The 23,255-nt window shown below is 42.5% G+C and overlaps 1 protein-coding gene across 2 annotated transcripts in view; it reads left to right on the forward strand.

The window, feature by feature from the left end:
* GINS4 (GINS complex subunit 4) overlaps positions 1-20,741 on the forward strand; it is a 21,519-nt gene extending 778 nt beyond the window's left edge. For both annotated transcript variants that reach the window (XM_073622308.1, XM_073622307.1), the window contains exons 2-8: positions 915-1,022; positions 5,953-6,039; positions 6,119-6,232; positions 12,163-12,260; positions 14,460-14,548; positions 15,736-15,826; positions 20,044-20,741. In XM_073622308.1, the coding sequence (XP_073478409.1) occupies positions 927-1,022; positions 5,953-6,039; positions 6,119-6,232; positions 12,163-12,260; positions 14,460-14,548; positions 15,736-15,826; positions 20,044-20,140 (672 nt within the window). In that variant the 5' untranslated portion in view covers positions 915-926 and the 3' untranslated portion in view covers positions 20,141-20,741. The remainder of the gene's footprint in view (positions 1-914; positions 1,023-5,952; positions 6,040-6,118; positions 6,233-12,162; positions 12,261-14,459; positions 14,549-15,735; positions 15,827-20,043) is intronic.
* The last annotated feature ends 2,514 nt before the right edge of the window (positions 20,742-23,255 follow it).

Consider the following 23,255-nt stretch of genomic DNA (forward strand, 5'->3'; position numbering starts at 1 on the left):
GGGCTTTCACAATGGAGCGATGCACTGGCAGGACGGTAAAAAAAGTCCTGCCAGCAGCATCTTCGGAGCGGTGAAGGAGCGGTGTGTATACCGCTCCTGCCCATTGAAATCAATGGGACGGCGCGGCTATACCACCGGCAAAGCGCCTCTGCAGAGACGCTTTGCAGTGGTATTTAACCCTTTCTCGGCCGATAGCGGGGGGGTTAAACCCCCCCGCTAGCGGCCGCATACCGACGGTAAAACGCCGCCAATAATAGCAGCGTTTTACCGCCGACGCCGCCCCCGCCCCAGTGTGTAAGGGCTCTTAATTTTTTTCTTAATTTCTCTTATTCCTCTCCTTTATATATGAACAGTGGAACAAACTGTATTTGATGGTTTATTGTGACACTTGCCACAGTCTTTTATGCTGTATTGTTTATTGACACAACTTAAGTCAAGCTATGGGCAATAGCCGTTGGGCGGACTCGCTGTCCCGTTTTACCATTTTATTTCATGCTTTTGTATTTTGAATATTGTTCTTAATAAAAACATTTTTAACCCTAAATCATGATTTAAACTGCGATTTAAATTGACTTGATTTAAATCAAATCCACCCTGCTGGTAACAGTTGGTAAACAAAAGTCTGAAACTTGAAGTGACAAAATCCTTGTCCCTTCCAGTTTCTGATCTCTGAGAGACGGAGGAACTATATCAGTTTCTTTCTCTCTCCGTTCAGTGCATAGGATACTGCTGGTTGGAGCAGACCCGGACTCCCCGATAAGGCGGGAGGAGGGGGGACCCCTTTCTGCCGCCTGTAGAAGTGCATCCCTTCTACTTTACCAGGAATCGGCTGGTGAAAATTTTGACACCGGGGTGATGTCTGCAGATGCAGGTAATTTAATGTACAAATTTATAAATCTGTTTCTTCCTCGCAGTCTTCACTGTCCATGATGGAAGAGGATCTGGCCCTGTCTGATGAGGCCTCTGATGCTGGAAGTGAAGAAGTCCTGACTCCTGCAGAACTCATTAACAAGCTGGAAGAGGTGAGAAGTTTATTGTAGTAATAGAATATAAGACGCTACTGTGGAGCCCACCCACCTGTGTAGTGCAGGTGTACTTGTCACTCATACTGGGTACATTACTGATATGGCCAATCGCCAGTTGCTCCTTTTTTTTTTTTTTTTTTTTTTTTTACCAATGTACATAATTCAGAAGGCAGTCAGAAATCACAGTTCCCCATACTTTTTTCATGACAGAATTTTTCTCCACCAATCAATCATTCCTGGTTTGTAGAGAAAAAGGGCTGTAGTATGTATACAGGAAACAAACTCTGGTGGCAGCGGCAGACCTGAGTAGGCTTTGTGTGTCTATTTATACATGGAGGCTGGCTCGGGCCCTTCCCTCGCTCTCTGGCTGTGATTGACAGTAGCGGCTCCTGCTCCTGCTGCTGTCTCTGCCAATGAGGGACAAGAAACCTGGGAGAGCTGCTGCTCTCCTGCACATCGCTGGACCGATATGGGGCTCAGGTAAGTATTGGTGGGGGATGCACACAGAAGGCTTTTTTACCTGAAATCATGGAGGTAAAACATCTTGAGCCTTTACAACCACTTTACGCTGGAGGAGGTGAGATGTTTATTGCTGTAATAGAATATAACAATGGATAATATATATATTAATATAATATTTGTGCTCATAAGTTTACATACCCTGGCAGAATGCATGATTTCTTGGCCACGTTTCAGAGAATATGAATGATAACACAAAAACTTTTCTTTCACTCATGTTTAGTGTTTGGCTGAAGCCATTTATTATTAATCAACTGTTTACTTTTTTAAAATCATAATGACAACAGAAACTACCCAAATGACCCTGATCAAAAGTTTACATACCCTGGTGATTTTGGCCTGATAACATGCACACAAGTTGACACAAAGGGGTTTGAATGGCTATTAAGACCCCTTTCACACTGAGGCGCTTTTCAGGCGCTTTCGCGCTAAAAAAAGCACCCGAAAAGCTAAAAAAAAAACTATTTCCGTTTTAAAATCAGTGAATGCTTTCACACTGGGGCAGTGCGCTGGCAGGGCAGTGAAAAAACATCCCTCTCCGTTGAAATGAATGGAAAGCTCTTCAAATGCGCCCAAAAAGCTCTTCAAAAGCGCCTTAAAAGCTCTTCAAAAGCGCTCAGTGTTTACTGGCAGTTTAGAAGCGCCTCAGCGTGAAAGGGGCCTAAATGTAACCAGCCTCACCTGTGATCTGTTTGCTTGTAATAAGAGCCCTTGCACACTGGGGCGGTTTGCAGGCGCTATTGCGCTAATAATAGCGCCTGCAAACCGCCCCGAAAGTGCCGCTGCTTTCATTCCAGTGTGCAAGCCCCAAGGGCTTGCACACTGGAGCGATGCGCTGGCAGGACGGTAAAAAAAGTCCTGCTAGCAGCATTTTCGGAGCGGTGAAGGAGCGGTGTGTATACCGCTCCCTTACCGCTCCTGCCCATTGAAATCAATGGGACGGCGCGGCTATACCGCCGGCAAAGCGCCTCTGCAGAGGCGCTTTGCGGTGGTATTTCACCCTTTCTCGGCCGCTAGCGGGGGGTAAAACTACCCCGCTAGCGGCTGCATACCGACGGTAAAACGCTGCTAATAATAGCGGCGTTTTACCGCCGACGCCGCCCCAGTGTGCAAGGGCTCTTAGTGTGTGTGTGTATAAAAGGTCAGTGAGTTTCTGGACTCCTGACAGACCCTTGCATCTTTCATCCAGTGCTGCACTGATGATTCTGGATTCTGAGTCATGGGGAAAGTAAAAGAATTGTCAAAGGATCTGCAGGAAAAGGTATTTGAACTGTATAAAACAGGAAAGGGATATAAAAAGATATCCAAGGAATTGAGAATGACAATCAGCAGTGTTCAAACTCTAATCAGTGGAAAAGTGGAAAATTTCAGCCACAACTGCCAGGAAAATTGTTCGGGATGAAAAGAAAAACCCACAAATAACTTCAGGTGAAATGTAGGACTTTCTGAAAACATGTGGTGTGGCTGTTTCAAGATGCAAAATAAGGAGGCACTTGACGAAAGATGGACTGGATGGTCGAGTCGCCAGAAGAAAGCCATTACTATGCAAATGCCACATAGTATCCCACTTACAATACACCAAACAGCACAGAGACAAGCCTCAAACCTTCTGGCACAAAGTCATTTGGAGTGATGAGAGCAAATTTCAGCTTTCTGGCCACAACCATAAACGTTACATTTGGAGAAGAGTCATTAAGGCCTATGATGAAAGGTACACCATTCCTACTGTGAAACACGGAGGTGGATCACTGATGTTTTGGGGATGTGTGAGCTACAAAGGCACAGGACATTTGGTCAAAATTGATGGCAAGATGAATGCAGTATGTTATAAAAAAATACTGGAGGAACATTTGCATTCATCAGCCAGGAAGCTGCGCATGGGACGTACTTGGACATTCCAACATGACAATGATCCAAAACACAAGGTCAAGTCGACCTGTCATTGGCTACAGCGGAATAAAGTGAAGGTTCTGGAGTGCCCATCTCAGTCTCTTGACCTCAATATCATTGAGCCACTCTGGGGAGATCTCAAACGTGCAGTTCATGCAAGACAGCTCAAGAATTTACAGGAACTGAAGGCTTTTTGCCAAGAGGAATGGGCAGCTTTACCATCTGAGAAGATAAAGAAAAAAAGGGGGGTAAAACAGTCCAAGTATCCAACCTCACCAGATAGGTACAATACCAGCCGATTCGTCACATAGAGACGGGATATCTGCCCGATGTAGCAAAGGGAGCTATATGGAAAAAGAAATTTTGGTGTGGACAAGAGAGTCCCCAGAATGCAAAAAGGGAAGCGCTTAGGGTACAAAAATGTATAATAGGCTTTATTGAAAATTAGGGAGGGGGGGAGGGGTATATATCATACAAATACAAAGATTTAGAATATATGCAAGGAAAACAACGTGTCCTATTTAACACAGTGCATCTCACTATACCAAACCAAAAAATGTGTTAAAAACATGCTGCAGCAATAAATAAAAATGCAAAGCACTCATGCAGGCAAAAAGACATAGTCCTCATTAATCCAGGGGGCAGAGAAGGGTAGCACAATAATATAGCTTTTAAATTTACTGGCTAAATGGTGAAAAAATCAAATATTGGCATGTATTGAAGAGTGTCAGCAATGATAATATAAGGTTTAAACCAAATGTATCCACAGCAGGAAAACCCTTCATGCAACTCAGTCAGTCCACATTGCAGAAACTACATGCTTCACAGGAAAATCTCAGCAAGCCAATCAAATATTAGATAAAGAGCCTCATCCACAAATACCACAAGACTTCAAGCTGTCATTGATGTTAAAGGTGCAATTTTAAGAACTGAGGTATGTAAACTTTTGATCAGGGTCATTTGGGTAGTTTCTGTTGTCATTATGATTTAAAAAGAGTAAATACAGTTGATTGATAATACATGGCTTCAGCCAAACACTAAACATGAGTGAAAGAAAAGTTTTTGTGTTATCATTCATATTCTCTGAAAAATGGCCAAGAAATCGTAAATTCTGCCAGGGTATGTAAACTTATGAGCACAACTGTGTATGTGATATTTAATATTACAATCGGAATGGCGGTGATCAGCGACTTCTAGCGGGACTGCAATATTGCAGCAGACAGTCGGACACTGACATTTTTGACACTTTGCAGGAACAAGTAACACTATTACAGTGATCAGTGCTAAAAAAAAAAAAAGCACTGTCACTGTACTAATGACACTGGCTGGAATAGGGGTTAAGCATATAGGGTGATCAAAAGGTTAACTATGTGCCTAGCCAGTGTTTTACTGCAATGTGCTGCTTTTTACTAGGAAAAGTGTTTTGTTTTTTTTGTCCCTGCTTTACAGGAACATAGGCAGATCTCAATTCTGTGTGTTTTACCGACGATTGGCAGGTGCTGGGGGACATCCGGTGCTTGGCACCCGCAGATCGGCTTTTGCTGTAATCACTGCAAAAGCGTCCCGCCAGCAGCACGCACGCGCCCCCTGCAGGCGGAAGTGCAGAATCACATATATACACGTGATCCTGCCCAGGAGAGCCACCCTGTAGCAGTAAATCTGCTATGGAAGTGGGGGGGAAGTGGTTATAAATGTGGAGTATCTGTCTGGTAGCTGTCCTTGAAATGCTTTATTTTGTAGCCTTGTAAACATAACCAACATACAGGGGTTGTACCATGAATTATACCCAAAACTTACTTTTAAGGCTGCTGTCATAGTAAAGACAACCACTAACTAAAACTATTGCAAGTGATTTTGCCTTGATTGACATTTGTTGGTAGTATTAGAAGGTTGTAGTGGTTACAGGTTTTCAATACAATTAAATGAAAGCCCATCACCAGGTGTTCCTAGGCAGGTTGCATTTGCAAGCAGGACCGCCCTTGGTAAACCCCACATGTGATGAGGAGCCTCCATGACCGAAAGAACTGGAATACAATGAATGAAAAGGGCGGGCCAGGGGCAGCAAGGCTGGGGAGAAAAGAGCTAGATGATGCTTGACATACCGCAGCCAGAAAATGAGGCAGGCTCTATCTGACTTGCTGCAGTTTCTAATGCACACTGAGAGAAGATCTTGGTGTGCAGTGAAATCAGAGTAAACTATTTCAGTATAGGAAGGGAGCCGGTACAACTGTACAAGACTGAAGGAAAGGCCGGAGTTCAGCTTTACCTGTATGATAATTAGAGATGTCATTCACACAGATGTTTGGCCAGATCTGGGCAGGAATTGCATGTGTATATATTCCTGTACATGTTCATTCAGACAGGGCTGAAAGCTGTGTATATGTGGGGGGTGGGGGGCTTGCACCATAAGACACAGCAGTATAGCCAAAAATGACCTCCACCTGATCCATGTTTCCATGTATTTCTGGTAGGTACACACTACACACTACATTAATGATGGGACCTGTTCTCTCCCCAGGCTTGGCTCAATGAGAAGTTTGCACCTGAACTACTGGAGAGTAAATCTGAGATAGTGGAGTGTGTGATGGAGCAGCTGAACCATATGGTAATCGATTTGATGATTATTTTTTTTTTTTTTGCTGGTGGCGGCGTGTCTGAGAACTAAACGACTTTTTCTATTCTAGGAGCAAAATTTGCAACGAGCGCGACAAGGAGACCTCAAGATCAGCTTCCATCACATGGAGATAGAAAGAATCCGATTCATGCTCAGCAGTTATCTACGCAGTCGATTACTCAAAGTATTGCATTTTTATTCATTTATTGGATGATATGTAATAGATGGAAGTTAAAGGGGTTGTAAACCCTCATATGTTTCTTTCTTTTTTTTTTTTTTTTAACATGACAAACATGTTATACTTACCTCCACTATGCAGTTCATTTTGCACAGAGTGGCCCTGAACCTCCTCTTCTGGGGTCCCTCAGCGGCGTTGGTGGCTCCTTCCCGCTTCGAGTGTCCACGTTGGAGAAGCGCTCTCCTTGGTGGACACCCGTGCAGACAGGCTCCCGAGTCCCGCATCTGTGTCCATTCACACAGAATGCAGGCCTCGGCCCCGCCCCGTGGCGCCCCGTCATTGGATTTGATTGACAGCAGCGGGAGCCAATGTCTGCACTGCTTTTTAGCCAATCGGGACACGAGTCACCAGCTATAGATGGTGTGCTCGTTCCCGGACAGAAGATGACAGCGTTCAGGTAAGTAAAACGGGGGGGGGCTGCAGCACTACAGAAGGTTTTTCACCTTCATGCATAGAATGCATGAAGGTGAAAAACCATGAGCGTTTACAGCCCCTTTAATTCACCCAAAACTAATATTCCAATTTAGGGTGGATGTCAGTGGATGTGTTTTTTTTTCACCCACTGGCTTCTTTTTTTTTTTTTTTTTTTTTTTTCCTGGGGACTCCAGAAATAAGACCTTTGCGTTGGAATGCTCAACCTGCCTGCAGCCACCAGCAGGATGTGCTTGTCTTCATAGAATGTGGTGTGTTGAGGACATGGATATTATACCATTGGAGTCCAAGATCCCAAAAACATAATAGGTGCTTCAACCTGACAGTGTGCACACAATCAAAATTTAGGTTTTTAAATATTGCATTGGACTTCCTTGTGTGCCACCCTGCAGTGTTACTGACAGCATGTGAGAATATCTAGACACCATTAATAAGGACTGTTATGAACTCCAGCCAGATCCTGCTCCTTCACTGTCCAGGCACAGGCTGCTGTATATTCAGGCTTATTACCTAACTTCAGGGAGGTCAAGGACCCAGCCGTGCTACACAAGGCTGTCTGGGCAGGATTACTAATTGTTTGGAAAGCTTTATTTGTATTTAGCTGCTTGCCTGGAGTTCAGCATTATTACATATCCAACTATTGCGTAATCTAGATCAGACTAAACCCAGAATAAACAGCGTATGTAGTTTGAGAATATTGGCCCTCTTCTTATTTATTCTGCTGGTGTCCGTCACGTGTGAGTTATAAAATTCTAGTGCGGAGCTTCTTTGTGCTTCATCTGTTACTCTTCATCACTGATGCTGCCAGTCTAAAGCCCCATACACACTACCTGACATCTCAGTTCGGACATGATGTACTAACAATCAGATGTTAGTACAGCGATATCCCCTGCTGTTCTATTGTGTTCTGACAGGGAGTGCCCCCCTTTACCCTGACCTAAGCAATTCCATATTTGCCTTGATTTGACAGCTATGGCCTCTAGTAACTGTTCACATGCTGGCTGCACCTCTGTATTAGTGTTCTATAGACTTCTATGGGACTATGTCCTGAGGACGGAGGCAAGGGGGACTATGGGGCAGTAATGCACAGATAAGGCAGGGACATCATGATTTGCAGCTCTGGATGTGAGCAAACGCCACACTCTGTGGCCACTGAATTAAAGGAGAAGTAGGGCCAAAGCTCTTTTGACCCTACTCCTCTTGTGGGTCACAGGAGTGCACTTCGTTCTGCACTCCGTGACACATATTCAGTCAACAACAGGATAAAGTTTGCTTTCGCCTGACGCTACGCCAGACGAATCCTGACTTTAATGTCAGGATCCACCCAGATCCCTGACTGGCAGCTGGCTCAGCCTCTTAGCGCCCTGCTGGGAAACTGAGCCAACCTCCTCTGCCCCCTCCACAGCCCGCTCCTAGAAAACTGAGGACTGAGCAATCGGCAGACTTTAATCACTCAGTTCTTTGTCTTAGAGGTGGCAGGAGACAGATGCAGCATTGGACCAATGCTGCATCCACCTAGGTAAGTATGTGTTTGTTTTTATTATTTAATCCCATACTTTTTTAAAGTGGTAGTAAACTCTGTATTTTTATCTATAATTAAGCTTATAATAAAGCTTACCTGTAGGTTAAATGAATATCTCCTATCTCCTAAATGCATACAGTTTAAGAGATAGTCTAGTGAGCAGCAGCAGGTGATGTCACTGGCGCATGCGCTCTGAAGGAACGGCATACCCATGCTTTTCTTTCAGAGCTCTGTGCCGTGGCTGTGCGTGCAGATGTGACGACATCGCGGCTTGGCCATTTAAGCAGCCGCAGCCTGCGAACCTGGAAGGAAGACTGGGTGAAGGTGGAAGCCTCTGCAGTGGTGACAGCGTGCCACTGGAGGGCTTAGGTTCAGGGTAAGTCTTTCATAATGTGCTAGTATGCAATGCATGCAAACACACTATGCCTTTACCATGCAGGGTTTCTTCTCTCTTTTTTTTTTTAACCTTTTACTACTGCTGGAGCCTTAAGGTAAGTATATGTGTGTGTATGGAGGGGGAGGGTGGAATAGGTTAGGCTAGTGGAAAAAAGGCAAAATAGATAAAGTGTACAGAATGCACAGATTGTTTTTTGGGGAGATAGGCAAGTGCAGTCCCCTATTAGTAGCAGTGTGAAAGCCCTGTAGCATTTTGGTTTTAGTAGTGGATCTTTCCTGGATTCTGATAGTAGTTCCTCCAATATTACTTTGTTCTTTTGTGTTAATAAAGTGCATGTGTAGTTAAAACATCATTTTTTTTTCAATAGTTTTGTGAGGGGTTAGAAACCTCTGCCAGGTTTTTATTGCTGTGTGTGTCACTGCTAGGGAAAGATGCATTCAGTATTTCTCCTGCTGATCATTGTTACAGGGGCTGAAAGTGATGGGAAATGTCGTCACTAGAATATGAATCATTGGGATAGGGCTGCAACTAACAATTATTTTCATAATCAATTAGTTGGCTGATTTATTGTTTTGATTAATCATATAATAACCTTTAAAAAAAAAAAGTGCGGTGTATAATTTAGTTATAATGTAAAGTTTAAAAAAAAGGCAATTTATTCTTAAAGTGGGGTTCCACCCAAAAAAAAAAAATTACATGAAAAATAAAAAAATAAAATACAAAAAAACATTTGGATATTATTTTTTTTTTTTTTTTTACTTACCTCTAAATGCCTGTTGCTAGGGGGTCCCTCGTAGTCTGCCTCTTCCAGTGTCTGGGCTGGTGACATCACTTCCCCCTCGGCACAGGAAGGGCTCAGCTCTGCTCCCTCCCTCCTGTCATTCATCTGGGACCCATTACAGGTCCCAGGTGACTGAGCAGCCAATCGCGGCGCCGTTTTCGCATGCGCAGTGGGTGCCAGGCTGTGAAGCCACAGCCCGGCGCCCACAGTTGCAATGCCGGCGCCGCTGAACGGAGGGGGAGACGAGCGGGGCTTCGATCCCCCACATCGCTGGACCCAGGGACAGGTAAGTGTCCAATTAAAAGTCAGCAGCTGCAGTATTTGTAGCTGCTGACTTTTGTTTGTTTGTTTTTTTTTTTTTTGTTTTTTTTTACTGGACCTCGGGTGGAACTCCTCTTTAAATATCTATATGCAGTATATGGTTAGGGAGCAAAATCTCTAATCCACTCTGAGAATAACAGACAGAAGAGATATATACTGTATATACTATTAGAGGTTGAATCTGGTAAATATCAGACTCTGATCACATTTTTTATTCAAAGGAAAAAAAAAAAATGAAAGTGGAGTTCCACCCAAAAATGGAACTTCCACTTTTTGGATTCCTCCCCCCCCCTCCGGTGTCACATTTGGCACCTTTCAGGGAGGAGGAGGGAACAGATACCTGTCTAATACAGGTATTTGCTCCCACTTCCTGGCATAGATCACCGCGGCGCTTGCGGTGACCTAAGCCACTTCTGCCGCCTACCTCGTCCTCCCCCGCTGTATTCTGTGAGACACAGAACACAGCTGGGACCTGAGAGGACGCGCAGCGCACATGCGCAGTAGGGAACCAGGAAGTGAAGCCGCACGGCTTCGCTTCCTTATACCCTTACTGAGGATGGCAGCGGCAGGAGCTGAAGGACTGATTGTCTTCGGCTGCCGACATTGCGGGCTCCCTGGACAGGTAAGTGTCCATATATTAAAAGTCAGCAGCTGCAGTAATTGTAGCTGCTGGCTTTTAATATTTTTTTTGTCAGCGGACCTCCACTTTAAACACTGTTTTGCCGATTTTCAGATAGAACTGTAATATATTATGCTGGCCATACAAAAACAATGTCTTCCTTCAAAAAAATTTCATTTTAAGAATGTTTGTTTGATTTTCTAATCGTTAGTGGGGTCAAATCGACATTCTTTTTGACCACAGTGATGGGAAAATTTGAAGGAGCAGAATAGAAAACTTCTTGGTCAAAGGAATTTTCAGACAGTGCATAAGGTTTTTGTTCAGAAATGACATTAATTTTAAACCCGAATGTTAAAAAGAAGTGAAATTTTCAAACGACATTCTTTCATTCAGCAAATGTACAAAGATTTTTTTGTATGAATATTCTTGTCCGAAAATCGATACGTGTATGGCCAGCATAAGGCTCGGTTCACACGTATCCTTGCTTTTCATCTGTTTCTACAGTGCTTTTTTGCTGTGTGTTTAAAGCACCTTTTTACGTTTGAAAAAAGTCCTTGACTCTTTCCAAATATGCAGCAGCTGAAAAAAAAAGCATACATGTGAACGTGTCCCATAAGAAACCATGTTAATGAGCTGTAGTGCGTTTCTGCAAAAATCACAAAAAAAATGCATAGGTGTGAACCAGGCCTAAGACGTTTAGTAGCGGCAGCTTTCTTTTCTTGTATCACCTGTCATAATGGGGTTAAAAAAACTAAAATTGACCCTTTATAGTACAAAAAGAGCAGATAATTGCTACTATAAGGGGGTTCATTTATACTGTGAAAGTAATATATATTATCTAGATAGAGATATATATCTCTCTCTATCTCATAAATACACCCAGAAGTAGGATATATGGGCATTATAACTAGGAGTCAGACAACATGAAGCTATATGAAGGGTGGAAGGGAGATATAAATCTTTTATATTAAAGTAGTACTAAAATCTGAGACTTTTTTCATGGATATGATCATTTTATATATAAATGCACAATACTGGTAAAAGTTTACTTTAAATGTAATTGTAATCCCTTCTATTACCTCCAGTCTGTCAGCCTCCACCTTCTCTGGGTTCAGATGAAGATCTTCCCTCACACAGTCTTTAAAGTAATTGTTTTTTAAAATAACAAACATGTTATACTTCCCTACTCTGTGTAATGGTTTTGCACAGAGCAGCCCAGATTTTCCTATTCTGGGGTCCTCCACCACCGCTTCTGGCTCCTCCTGCCCTCAGAGTGCCCCAATAGCAAGCTGCAAGGTAAAAAAAACTTCTGCATTTACAACCACTCACTTCCTGCCCAGGACTACATGTCCCATGATTCATTGCTCCTCACACATTCATAAGTTCTCAGGCACTTACTGACATGTATGAATGGTGTATTGAGCTGTATGTGTGCTTCACTGTATTTCCTGATATGTAAACAAATACATTCTGTATGCAGGCCAACTAATCGGCTGGGCAAGTAATTGATTATGAAAATAATCGATTAGTTGTCAATTAATCGATTGCTTGTTTCGGCCCTACATTGGGATAACTTTCAGTAAGGACAAGTGTCCTTGATGACATCACAGAAGGAATTTTCCCTCACTTCCTGTTGTCTCAGGGATTGTAAATAAAGGAAATTCTCAATAAGAAATGGTATAAGAAAAAAAAAAAATCTGACAGGTTGTAATTGTTTCCTGTGCTCTCTACAACCAAAAAATAAAAGTTGATGTACTATTCAAGTAAGATTTTAAACAACTATTTATGTTCGGTCTGTTATCAGATAGAGAAATTTTTCCCGCATGTTCTGGAAAAGGAGAAGGCTCGCGGGGAAGGAGAACCTCCACATCTGTCCCCGGAGGAGTTTGCTTTTGCAAAAGAGTGAGTCATTTTTCTGGAATTGGTCACCTGTAATGTAATGTATCTGAGAGAAGATAGACTGGCACATACCATAAGACTGAAGATACCAAAATGATTTTCTCTTGAAACAGTTTTCATGATTGTGAGCTCCAAGGTCCACCATATCAGATGAATAGATGCTGTTGCATTCTGTGTGACTTCCAATGGATCTGTGAAGAGCCTATAGCAAGCGTCTGTTTCACTGTAAAGTCCATCTACATGCCTAAAGCATATGTAAACCCTCACCTTGTTAAAAAAAAAACATTCAGTTTAAAATAGAAATAAAAGGCAAAACATTTGTGTATACCTATAAAAAAAAAACATTTATAAACATTTTTCACCCCTTTTTTTTTTTTTTAATAAGTGATCACATTCCCTCTGTTCCCGGGTGCATAAGAGCTGGGGGGAGGAGAAGCAGCAGTACACGGAGCTTCCCACTGATTGGCTGTGCGGGCGGGGATGGATGGGGGTTGTGTCAGGATAAGTCTGATTTTTGGAAGAGAGCAGGTTGAGTTCCAGGCACAGCTAGAAAACTGACCACGCTATGTTCTCCTGCATAATGTGGTCCGTTTTCAATAGGAAACCAGAGAAACTGTCAGGAAACCAGAGATTTCACATAAAGGAAGCAATACAAAGAGAACAGGAGACTTTCTCATACAAGTAGATGGTACAGCAGGCACATATCAGGAATATGAAATGATGGGTTTACATAAACTTTAAGCTGGAAGCATGCTAAAGGATTATATTGTAAGATGGGTAGCAACTTTTTCCATTTTATAAACTCTATTTGTAATTAAAGTCATAGTCCACCTTTTCAATACCAATATTGATGTAAAAAAAACTTTTTTTTTGTGTGTCCCGGGTGCAATGCACAGACTCTATTGGTGTTTACCTGCAGCCTTGGGTGTGTACAGAGAGGTACAGCCCTGGCTGGAGGAAATGTCACTAAACCACAGAGCAACAATGGAGGTGGAACTGCCAGTGTGCTCTTATAAGTCCTGTCTCCCATGGTGGCAGATGGGACTTGTAGTCATTATTGACCGAGAATCCCCAGCCTGGATGATGTGGTTGTGCATGACTCTGCTTTTTAAATTTTTTATATATATATATATATATTATATATTCAGGATTCCATAAGATGGACCCTGCAATTAATGTAAAGGGGATGGGTTTTGGGAATGGCAGGGTGTTTTTTCTTTTTTTCTTTTTTTTAATACTGTTTCATGTTTACAACCTACATTTGAGTTTATCACGAAACATGGCATAAAACATGGACTATGCCTTTAAATTCTCACTCCAGCCAAAGCTTGGCTTCATTTTGAATGACCTGTGTTTACATTTAATTGCTCTCTGTTACTCTTGGCATTATTTCAGGGAAGATTAGTTTTATTTTCAGCTTTTTTTTTTTTTTTTCTTGAAATCTGTCAGGACAGGATGAGAGGAAATCTCTCCAACGGGGACACACACACAACCACATTTAGAGGAGTCGCTTTATAGGAACAGGATAGTAGTATAATAATAAATTAAAGTTGTAGTTGCAGGAGGTGTGAACTGGTAATACTTCTTCAGCAAGTGTCCATAAATTCATGCCCCAATGTGTACCTCCACCAACCACTAGATGGCTCTTGCTTACAGAACACTATGATCCCTTATTACAGAGCAGTGAAAACCAGCTTGTTATATGGCCAGACTTCCACCACAGAGCCGTCCACAAACGTCATTTCAGGTCAGGAGTCACGGATCACCCTCCGGTTCAGCATTGTGCTAGAATTAAAACATAAACCGGTGGAACCGCATAGTGTAAAGCTAATAGAGAACACTTCTCATTTATTTAAACCAAGTGTCGTAGTTAAAAAGACAATAAAAACGGCACATATGCGCATCAGTCAGGCCCAATGGAGGGGGGTTCACAGAGCGTGATGATGTCACAAACTTATAGATAAAAATTAAAAATACCGCGCTGACGCTCTAGTATATAGAGCAGCCAGCACAACGAAAGACAATTTGTGGACAATGCATCATGGAATAATATGCAGCGCTCAAATATACAATCAAATACTGATGCAAAACTGTTTTCCGGTAATAACATCTAGGGCCCCAGAACCTCCCTTTCCATTTTTTTTCTCATCAAATCAGATTCCACTATCAGCCATGGAATAAATCTCTGTCCTGTCCCTGCAGGTATATGGCAAACACTGAGGCTTTACTGAAAAGTGTAGCTCTGCGCCACATGCCCCCCAACCTACAAACACTGGACTTATTGAAGTGTGGTAAGTAACTGGAAATATGGGAGGGAGGTCAATAGAAAGCATCTTGATTTGTGTACATTCTATCTTCCTGCTTGTGTTGGAGGCCATGCTGGATTAACTGGATTGGTCCCTGGCCCTGAGTGGTTATTGGTGTGGGTAAAAAGAAGGGAATGCCTTCCGGTGGATGGTGCCCAGTGATGGATGGTGGTGATGGGCCCTGTCAGGGATTGGGCTGCTGCCTTTTCTGTGCGACCTTAAAGCGGAGCTCCACCCAAAAGAGGGAAGCTGCACTTGTTTGCACCCACCACTGCCACATTTGGCACTTTTTGGGGGGAGCAGATACCTTGTTTTTGACAGGAACACGGTCCCACTTCCGGGTAAGATCGCCATCGGTGATCTACGACATTGCCGGCCCCTCTCCGTTCTCCCCACTGCCTTCAGGGACACACACAGGTCCCAGAAGATGGCAGGACCATTCACAACACGCAGCGCGACTCGCACATGCACAGTAGGAAACTGGCTGCGAAGCCTGAAGGCTTTACTGCCGGTTTCCTTACTTATGCTGGTGCCTGCACCCAAAGGCGATTGATGAATCAGCTCGGGGTGCAGACATGGCGGGATCCCTGGACAGGCAATTGTCCTTATATTAGAATTTAGCAGCTACAGTATTTGTAGCTGCTGACTTTTTTAATTTTAATTAGATTTTTTTTTTACAGACTGCAGCTCCTCCTTTTTAAGGTCGTTTTCATCTTGTAGACTTAGATTAAAAAAGAAAGGAGTGCCTGGTGTCCAGAAAAATGTGACTTCTAAAATATGGTTTGTGGACGTTTATGAAGAATTGGTAACATGCACATCAATCCAACGCGTTTCAGGGTAATAGACCCCAACCCCCCCCTTCTTCAGGTCTATTGTGCACACTATTTGGTGGGAACAATGCTCCCTATACAACTGTAAGAAAGGATCCTGTCATTCAGGATCCAACATGACCACTCATGGAAATTGCACCCACCAAATAGTATGCAGCAACAGCCCTGAAGAAGGGGAGTCTATTTCCCCGAAACTCATTGGCTTGATGTACATGCTGCAAATTTTTAATAAATGTCCATATTTTAGAAGTCACATTTCTCTGAACACCGGGCGCTCCTTTCTTTTTTTTTTTTATCTAAAACTTTTTTATCTAATTCTATCATCCTGTCATCTTTTTGTAGTGCCCAAACCAAACCTGGACTCGTTTGTGTTTCTGCGGGTGAAAGAAGAACAACAGAGCATCCTGGTGGAGCCAGAGACAGATGAGCAAAGGTGGGGACAGAACTGTGTTTTCTTTTCTTACATAATAGTGAACTGGCATAAACCTGTGTGTCTGTGGTCAGTGCTGCAGTTACACCACCAGAAAACAGAAGGCCGGCCTCCCTGAGGCTATAACCCCTCCCACCCACTCACCTTGGGATTACTGCATTCTGCCTGCAGTGCAAGTGTCACACAGCCAACCCTTTGTCCATTATACCATTGGGTACACCTCTGCTCAGCTGATCATGAATATACCTGGGGGAAGGAGTAGCACCTTTTTCTTCAAAGAAGCAGTAGTCTTTTATTTTAGTAGCATGTCTGGCACCAAATGGAATGGCAGTCCTTTGCAGACATCTCACCTACTTGGGACTCAATTTGCATTATGTGCAATACTGAACTTGGCACACTGGAGTTGATTTACTAAAACTGGAGAGTGCAAAATCTGGTGCAGCGCTGCACGGCAGCCAATCAGCTTCTAACATCAGCTTGTTCAATTAACAATTTGCAGACCGCCCACCGTAGATATACCTAGTATGTGATCTGACACTTCTAGGTCTGGGGCGTGTGGGGCGCCGGTGTCCTGCTCCTGTGATCACACACAGCGTTAGCCAAGCGGCTGTTACCGTGGCCTCAATGTCCGCCGCTACCGTGGATGACACAGGCAGAACGACAATCTACCTGTCAGAAGGGAAGGTATGGATCCTGTGTTTCTGCTAAGCAGGAACGCGGATCTTTGCCTTCCTCTAGTCAAAGCACCTCCCCCACAGAGAGTAAGCACAACCTAGACACACAGTAAACCCTTTGAATCGCCCCTGATGTTAACCCCTTCCCAGCCAGTGTTATTAGTACGGTGACAGTGCTTTTTTTTTTTTTTTTTTTTTTTTAGCACCGATCACTGTATTAGTGTCACTTGTCCCCAAAAAATCGCATTCCCGCTATAAGTCACTGATCGCTACCATTACAAGTAAAAGAAAATAAATATATCCCATAGTTTGTAGACGCTATAACCATGCACTTATATGTTTTTTTTTATTTTTATTGGCTGTGTTTTATAGCAGAAAGTAAAAAAAATTTTTTTTTTTTTTTAATTCTTTTTTTTTTTTTTTTTTTTGGTTTATAGCGCAAAAAAAAACCCCAGAGATATCCAAATACCACCAAAAGAAAGCTTTTTTTTTTTGTGGGGAAAAAAAGGTATTTCGATAGTGTCGTACGACCGCGCAATTGTCAGTTAAAATAACGTAAAAAATGGTCTGTTCAGGAAGGGGGGACAACCCTCCAGAGCTCAAGTGGTTAAGATTTGAGGAAAAAAAACTGGAAGTGGATTGGTTTCTATGCAGAGCTGGACTAAATTTTGCACTCTCCAGTTTCAGTAAATCAACCCCACAGTTCACTGTTCTTGCCAGACAGGGAGAGAAAGGAAAATAGTAGCACAGTCCAAGCTGCCCTGCAAAGCAGAAAACACACCTGTACTTATAATGAACAAGTATGGATGCCCATGTGTACAGGTAGAATCAGAAAATTGCCTAGAAAACAAGCTTTTTAAGAAAATATAAGATTTATACTACGTTGCACAAATAACGAGGAACTGAAAACAAGCATCAATATAGGCTATGCTGTTACATTTAATTTTGTGCATGGAGGATTTTATAACACTGTAAAGCGGACCTTCAGTCATTTCTTTTCAACGTTTCCATCTATTAAATCTTCTGCCCTTGTTGTTTTAACTTTGGATAGTAAACCATTTTTTTCTGTCAGTAAATACCTTATACAGCCCACTTCCTGTTTCTTGTCTAGTCATTAGCCTAGGCTTATGACATCATGCACAGCGCGCGCTCTCTCTCTCCCCTCTCTCTCTCTCTCTCTCTCTCTCTCTCTCTCTCTCTCTCGAGAGAGAGAGAGAGAGAGAGAGAGAGAGATCGCCAGGAAGGGAGGGGGGATGAGTCATAAGAGGGCCATTGAGAGCTGCAGAGCTGGAGTTGTGTGTCTGTAAATCCGAGAAGTGAACAGGCAGCAGCTTCAGCTACCCACAGTTAAAATGGATGCAGCCAGACTTAGTGGAGGGAGATTTCTGCAGCATATTTGGCAAGTACAGAATCGCAGTATACAGTATCTCACAGAAGTGAGTACACACCTCACATTTTTGTAAATATTTTATTATATCTTTTCATGTGACAACACTGAAGAAATGACACTTTGCTACAATGTAAAGTAGTGAGTGTACAGCTTGTATAACAGTGTAAATTTGCTGTCCCCTCAAAATAACTCAACACACAGCCATTAATGTCTAAACCGCTGGCAACAATAGTGAGTACACCCCTAAGTGAAAATGTCCAAATTGGACCCAATTAGCCATTTTCCCTCCCCGGTGTCATGTGACTCATTAGTGTTACAAGGTCTCAGGTGTGAATGGGGAGCAGGTGTGTTAAATTTGGTGTTATCGCTCTCACTTTCTCATACTGGTCACTGGAAGTTCAACATGGCTAGTTAAAAACACCTGAACATATTAAAAAAATACGGGGGTTTGGTCACACTATAAGGTCATATAGTGTGACCAAACCCCCGTATTTTTTGAATATGTTCAGGTGTTTTTAACTAGCCCTGCAGGAAATGTCATTCTTGTATGTGTGCGCTGTAAAATATTTTGTACTGTTTGTAGGTCTTATAGCAGCACCATCTTGAATTTAAACGCATTGTATGGTGTGCCCCCCCAAATATGTTCTTGGAAGATCAACATGGCACCTCATGGCAAAGAACTGTCTGAGGATCTGAAAAGGAGAATTTTGGCTCTACATAAAGATGGTCTAGTCTATAAGAAGATTGCCAAGGCCCTGAATCTGAGCTGCAGCATGGTGGCCAAGACCATACAGCCGTTTAACAGGACAGGTTCCACTCAGAACAGGCCTCGCCATGGTCCACCAAAGAAGTTGAGTGCATGTGCTCAGTGTCATATCCAGAGGTTGTTTTGGGGAAATAGACATATGAGTGCTGCCAGCATTGCTGCAGAGGTTAAAGGGGTGGGGGGGTCAGCCTGTCAGTGCTCAGACCATACGCCGCACACTACATCAAATTGGTTTGCATGGCTGTTCTAGCCAGAAGGAAGCCTCTTCTAAAGATGATGCACAAGAAAGCCTGCAAGACGAGCAGACTAAGGACATGGATTACAGGAACCATGTCCTGTGGTCTGAGACCAAGATACACTTATTTGGTTCAGATGGTGTCATACGTGTGTGGCGGCAGCCAGGTGAGGAGTACAAAGACAAGTGTGTCTTGCCTACAGCCAAGCATGGTGGTGGGAGTGTTATAGTCTGGGGCTGCATGAGTGCGGCTGGCACTGGGGAGCTACAGTTCAGGCAGAGCATGATCCCCTCCCTTTTGGAGACTGGGCCGCAGGGCAGTATTCCAGCATAACGACCCCAAACACACATCCAAGATGACCACTGCCTTGCTAAAGAAGCTGAGGGTAAAGATGATGGACTGGCCAAGCATGTCTCCAGACCTAAACCCTATTGAGCATCTCTGTGGGGCATCCTCAAATGGAAGGTGGAGGAGCGCAAGGTCTCTAACATCCACCAGCTCCGTGATGTCGTCATGGAGGAGTGGAAGAGGACTTCAGTGGCAACCTGTGAAGCTCTGGTGAACTCCATGACCAAGAGGGTTAAGGCAGTGCTGGAAAATAATGGTGGCCACACAAAATATTGACACTTTGGGCCCAATTTGGACATTTTCACTTAGGGATGTACTCACTTTTGTTGCCAGCGGTATAGACATTAATTGCTGTGTGTTGAGTTATTTTGAGGGGATGGCAAATTTACACTGTTATACAAGCTGTACACTCACTACTTTACATTGTAGCAAAGTGTCATTTCTTCAGTGTTGTCACATGAAAAGATATAATACAATATTTACAAAAATGTGAGGGGTGTACTCACTTTTGTTAGATACTGTATATAAAATAATATGCAAAGTGGTGAGAAGCTTCAGAATGCCAAAGATGTTTTTTATTACAATTTATGTGAGCAGACTGCAGTTCCTCTTTAATGCAGAACTACTGGTTGGCATTTTCATTCTTTTAGCTGGCAAGAAAACATTGAAACTAGAGTATTAGCACAACATGCAACTAGCAATACCGGCATTGTTTTATAGGGAAATCATTTCCACTAAAGGGTAGTTGTTAATTTATTACCATTGGTGATATGACTTGTTTAACTTAAAATTGTTCGTTCCCACAGTGAATATGCTATAGACATGGAGGTCGGATCCCAGCATCTTATCCGATATCGTACAATAGCGCCCCTTGTGGCCACAGGAGCTGTAAAACTCATCTAAAATCACAGAAAGAACATCTGCTATGGACTAAGCTGCATGGTGCAATGCCTGTTCTGACCAGAGGATGGCAGCAGAGGTGTAGTGAAATGACTGAGCCTGGAAGCTGAGAATCTGAACTTTTCTACATTTTCATTACTTCAGTGTACAGTATGACTTTGAGTAATGAGTGTTATTGGATTACAGCTTAGCAGTGGACATTTTTCCATAACTGATGAGCAACTTGAATCTATAGAATTTATGTGTATGCTGGAAATGGCTGTGGATTATACAGAGAATTATTATTGGCTTGTGAAGTTTCTAAGATGTTGTGTTGATGTGCAAGTCTACAGCCATACGTATTCGTGTCTATACAGACTGGGGAGCCATGGGACGGTGCACACAGTAGAGTTTATGTAATGCAATCTTCCATCATGCTCTGCTAGGAGGATGTCATGTAATGTGTGTACATAGAAGTACTGGGCATGAAAATACCAACACGTAGCATATATGTTTTCTTATTGTTTGCTCAGTACTCTCTGCAAATTCGTACTTGGAGAATTAGGGGGGTTGATCTTTAATGCAAGTTTTGAAGTATCAACAGAGAATAAAGATTTTGTTACAATTTGCCATTGGTATGTTTAAAGCAAAACTATAATAAACATTTCATTTATAATATCCACTATATTATCAAAAGTATTGGGACGCCTGCCTTTACACACACATGAACTTTAATGGCATCCCACTCGTAGTCCGTAGGGTTCAATATTGAGTTGGCCCACCCTTTGCAGCTAATAACAGCTTCAACTCTTCTGGGAAGGCTGTCCATAAAGACATGAATGAGCGAGTTTGGGGTGGAGGAACTTGTCTGGCCTGCAGAGTCCTGACCTCAACCCGATAGAACACCTTTGGAATAAATTAGAGCGGAGACTGTGAGCCAGGCCTTCTCATCCACATCGGTGCCTGACCTCACAAATGTGCTTCTGGAAGAATGATCAAACCTTCCCATAGACACACTCCTAAACCTTGTGGACAGCCTTCCCAGAAGAGTTGAAGCTGTTATAGCTGCAAAAGGTGGACCAACTCAATATTGAACCCTATGGACTAAGACTGGGATGCCATTAAAATTCATGTGCATGTAAAGGCAGGCGTCCCACGTCCCAATACTTTTGACAATATAGTGTATAGATATAGAAGCGATAAATATAATAAATATATATATTTATATTTTTATATTTATATTTATTTTTATTTAGAAAAAAAGTTCAGAGGATTGCTGCACTACAATTTATTGAAATGAAAAACATACAAAAAAAAAAATCATAGTTCCATAGTATAGTTACGGTTTTGGGCTATATTGCTAGCACCCTTCCTCAGACTGGAACATATCACAATTGAGCATTCTTTTCACATAATTTATAAGAAAGCATAATTGGAATCAGTTGCAGTAATAAGATCATTATCCATCATCGCATGTGTCGGAGATCTCTTTAATCAAAATAGCAAAATGAAGAAAAGACTAGAGGCTGGATGCAAATTCCTATTCACTCTAACATACATCCCTGATGACAACCTGTAATATAAAATAGAAAAAATACAAAAAAAACCAAACATGTCTTTTTATGTACATGTAGTAAATGCAATGGAAGATGAGTAAGTTTGTCTCTTATAGAATATTTATGCCGGGCAATGCGGTACTTCGCTTTTTGAGTTGTCTCACCAACGTAGAGGAGCCCACAAGGACATTTAATCACATATGAAGACTGACAGATGTAATATCCTTTCATTTCAATCCTATGACCTCTGTGGGTGAGACAAAGATGTACCCCTAGTCATTGAGTTGCATTGAATGCAGCTCAGACGGGAGAAGGAACCATTGTTTGTTTTCATGTCCCAAAAATGTTACAGGAGGGGCTGGGCTATAGTATTGATCAGTCCTCACTAGTCTGTCTTGCAGTGTTCTAACCCGTCTATAAAATGGAAGAGGAGGTGTATTACATTCAGAAATCTTAGGATCATTTTCACCCAATATAGACCAGTGTTTCCTGATGATACTAAATATCCTGAAGGAAAAGGCATGGAATTGAGCCACAAATGGAATCCTATTTTTGTCTAATATTTTTGGGTTTGATATCTAATGAAATCATCTCCTGTTCTTTATGTACCACCTCTGAAGGGTAACCCCTCTGTGTGAGTCTCTTTTCCATTTCATTAAGTTGCTGATAGCATCTTTCTGGTTCATTTACAATCCTAGTTACCCGAGTCAGTTGGCTTTTGGGAATAAATTTAAATACACCTGGAGGGTGAAAGCTGGTTTAATGTAATAACTGATTACGATCTGTAGCTTTTATATACAGATCACTTTTAATTTTGGATCCCTTTATGGTCAGCATGGCGTCTAAAAAAGACACCTGTATTGTACCATAGGTAATGTAAAATTGCAGACCTGGCACAAGATAATTCAAATAATCATGAAACAATAAAAATGATTCTACGTGGCCTATCCATATAGCGAACACGTCATCAATCAATCCGGACCACCCCTTACAGTGGTCCAGAAACAATTTGTTATTAAAAATAAACGAGTTCTCCATTATGTCCATAAAAGTGTTCACATATGGAGGTGCAACATTAGAACCCATTGCTGCTCCTTTCAATTGAAAGCAATTGAATTGCTGCACTTTTGTATTTTCGTTGGAACGATGAGGGCAGGAGGTGTTTTGCTGATGGTATGAAAAAAGTTGGTACGATACTGAGAAAAATGCATTGCAAAGGAAGGTGACTATGTAGAAAATTGATGTAATTTGTTTTTAAAATTCTTAATAAAAAGAGTTTTAACCACTTGCCGACCAGCCGCCGTCATTATACTGTGGCAGGTCGGCACGATCCCACGAACCATCGTAGCTGGTGCGCGCACCCGCTGCATTGTGGGGGTGCCAATGCTTGTGGCCAGCGGTGGCGATTGCGGGCACGAGAGGCAGAACAGGGACGTGTGTGTGTATAAACACACAAATCCCTGTTCTGTGAGGAGAGGCAGATCGTGACTTCCTAATAGCTATGAACCACGAACTGTCATCTCCTCCTATAGTCAGTCCCCTCCCCCCCACAGTTAGAACACACAGTCAGGGAACACATTTAA

The sequence above is a fragment of the Aquarana catesbeiana genome, linkage group LG03 (genome assembly GCF_042186555.1).
Source record: "Aquarana catesbeiana isolate 2022-GZ linkage group LG03, ASM4218655v1, whole genome shotgun sequence".
Lineage (NCBI taxonomy): Eukaryota > Metazoa > Chordata > Amphibia > Anura > Ranidae > Aquarana > Aquarana catesbeiana.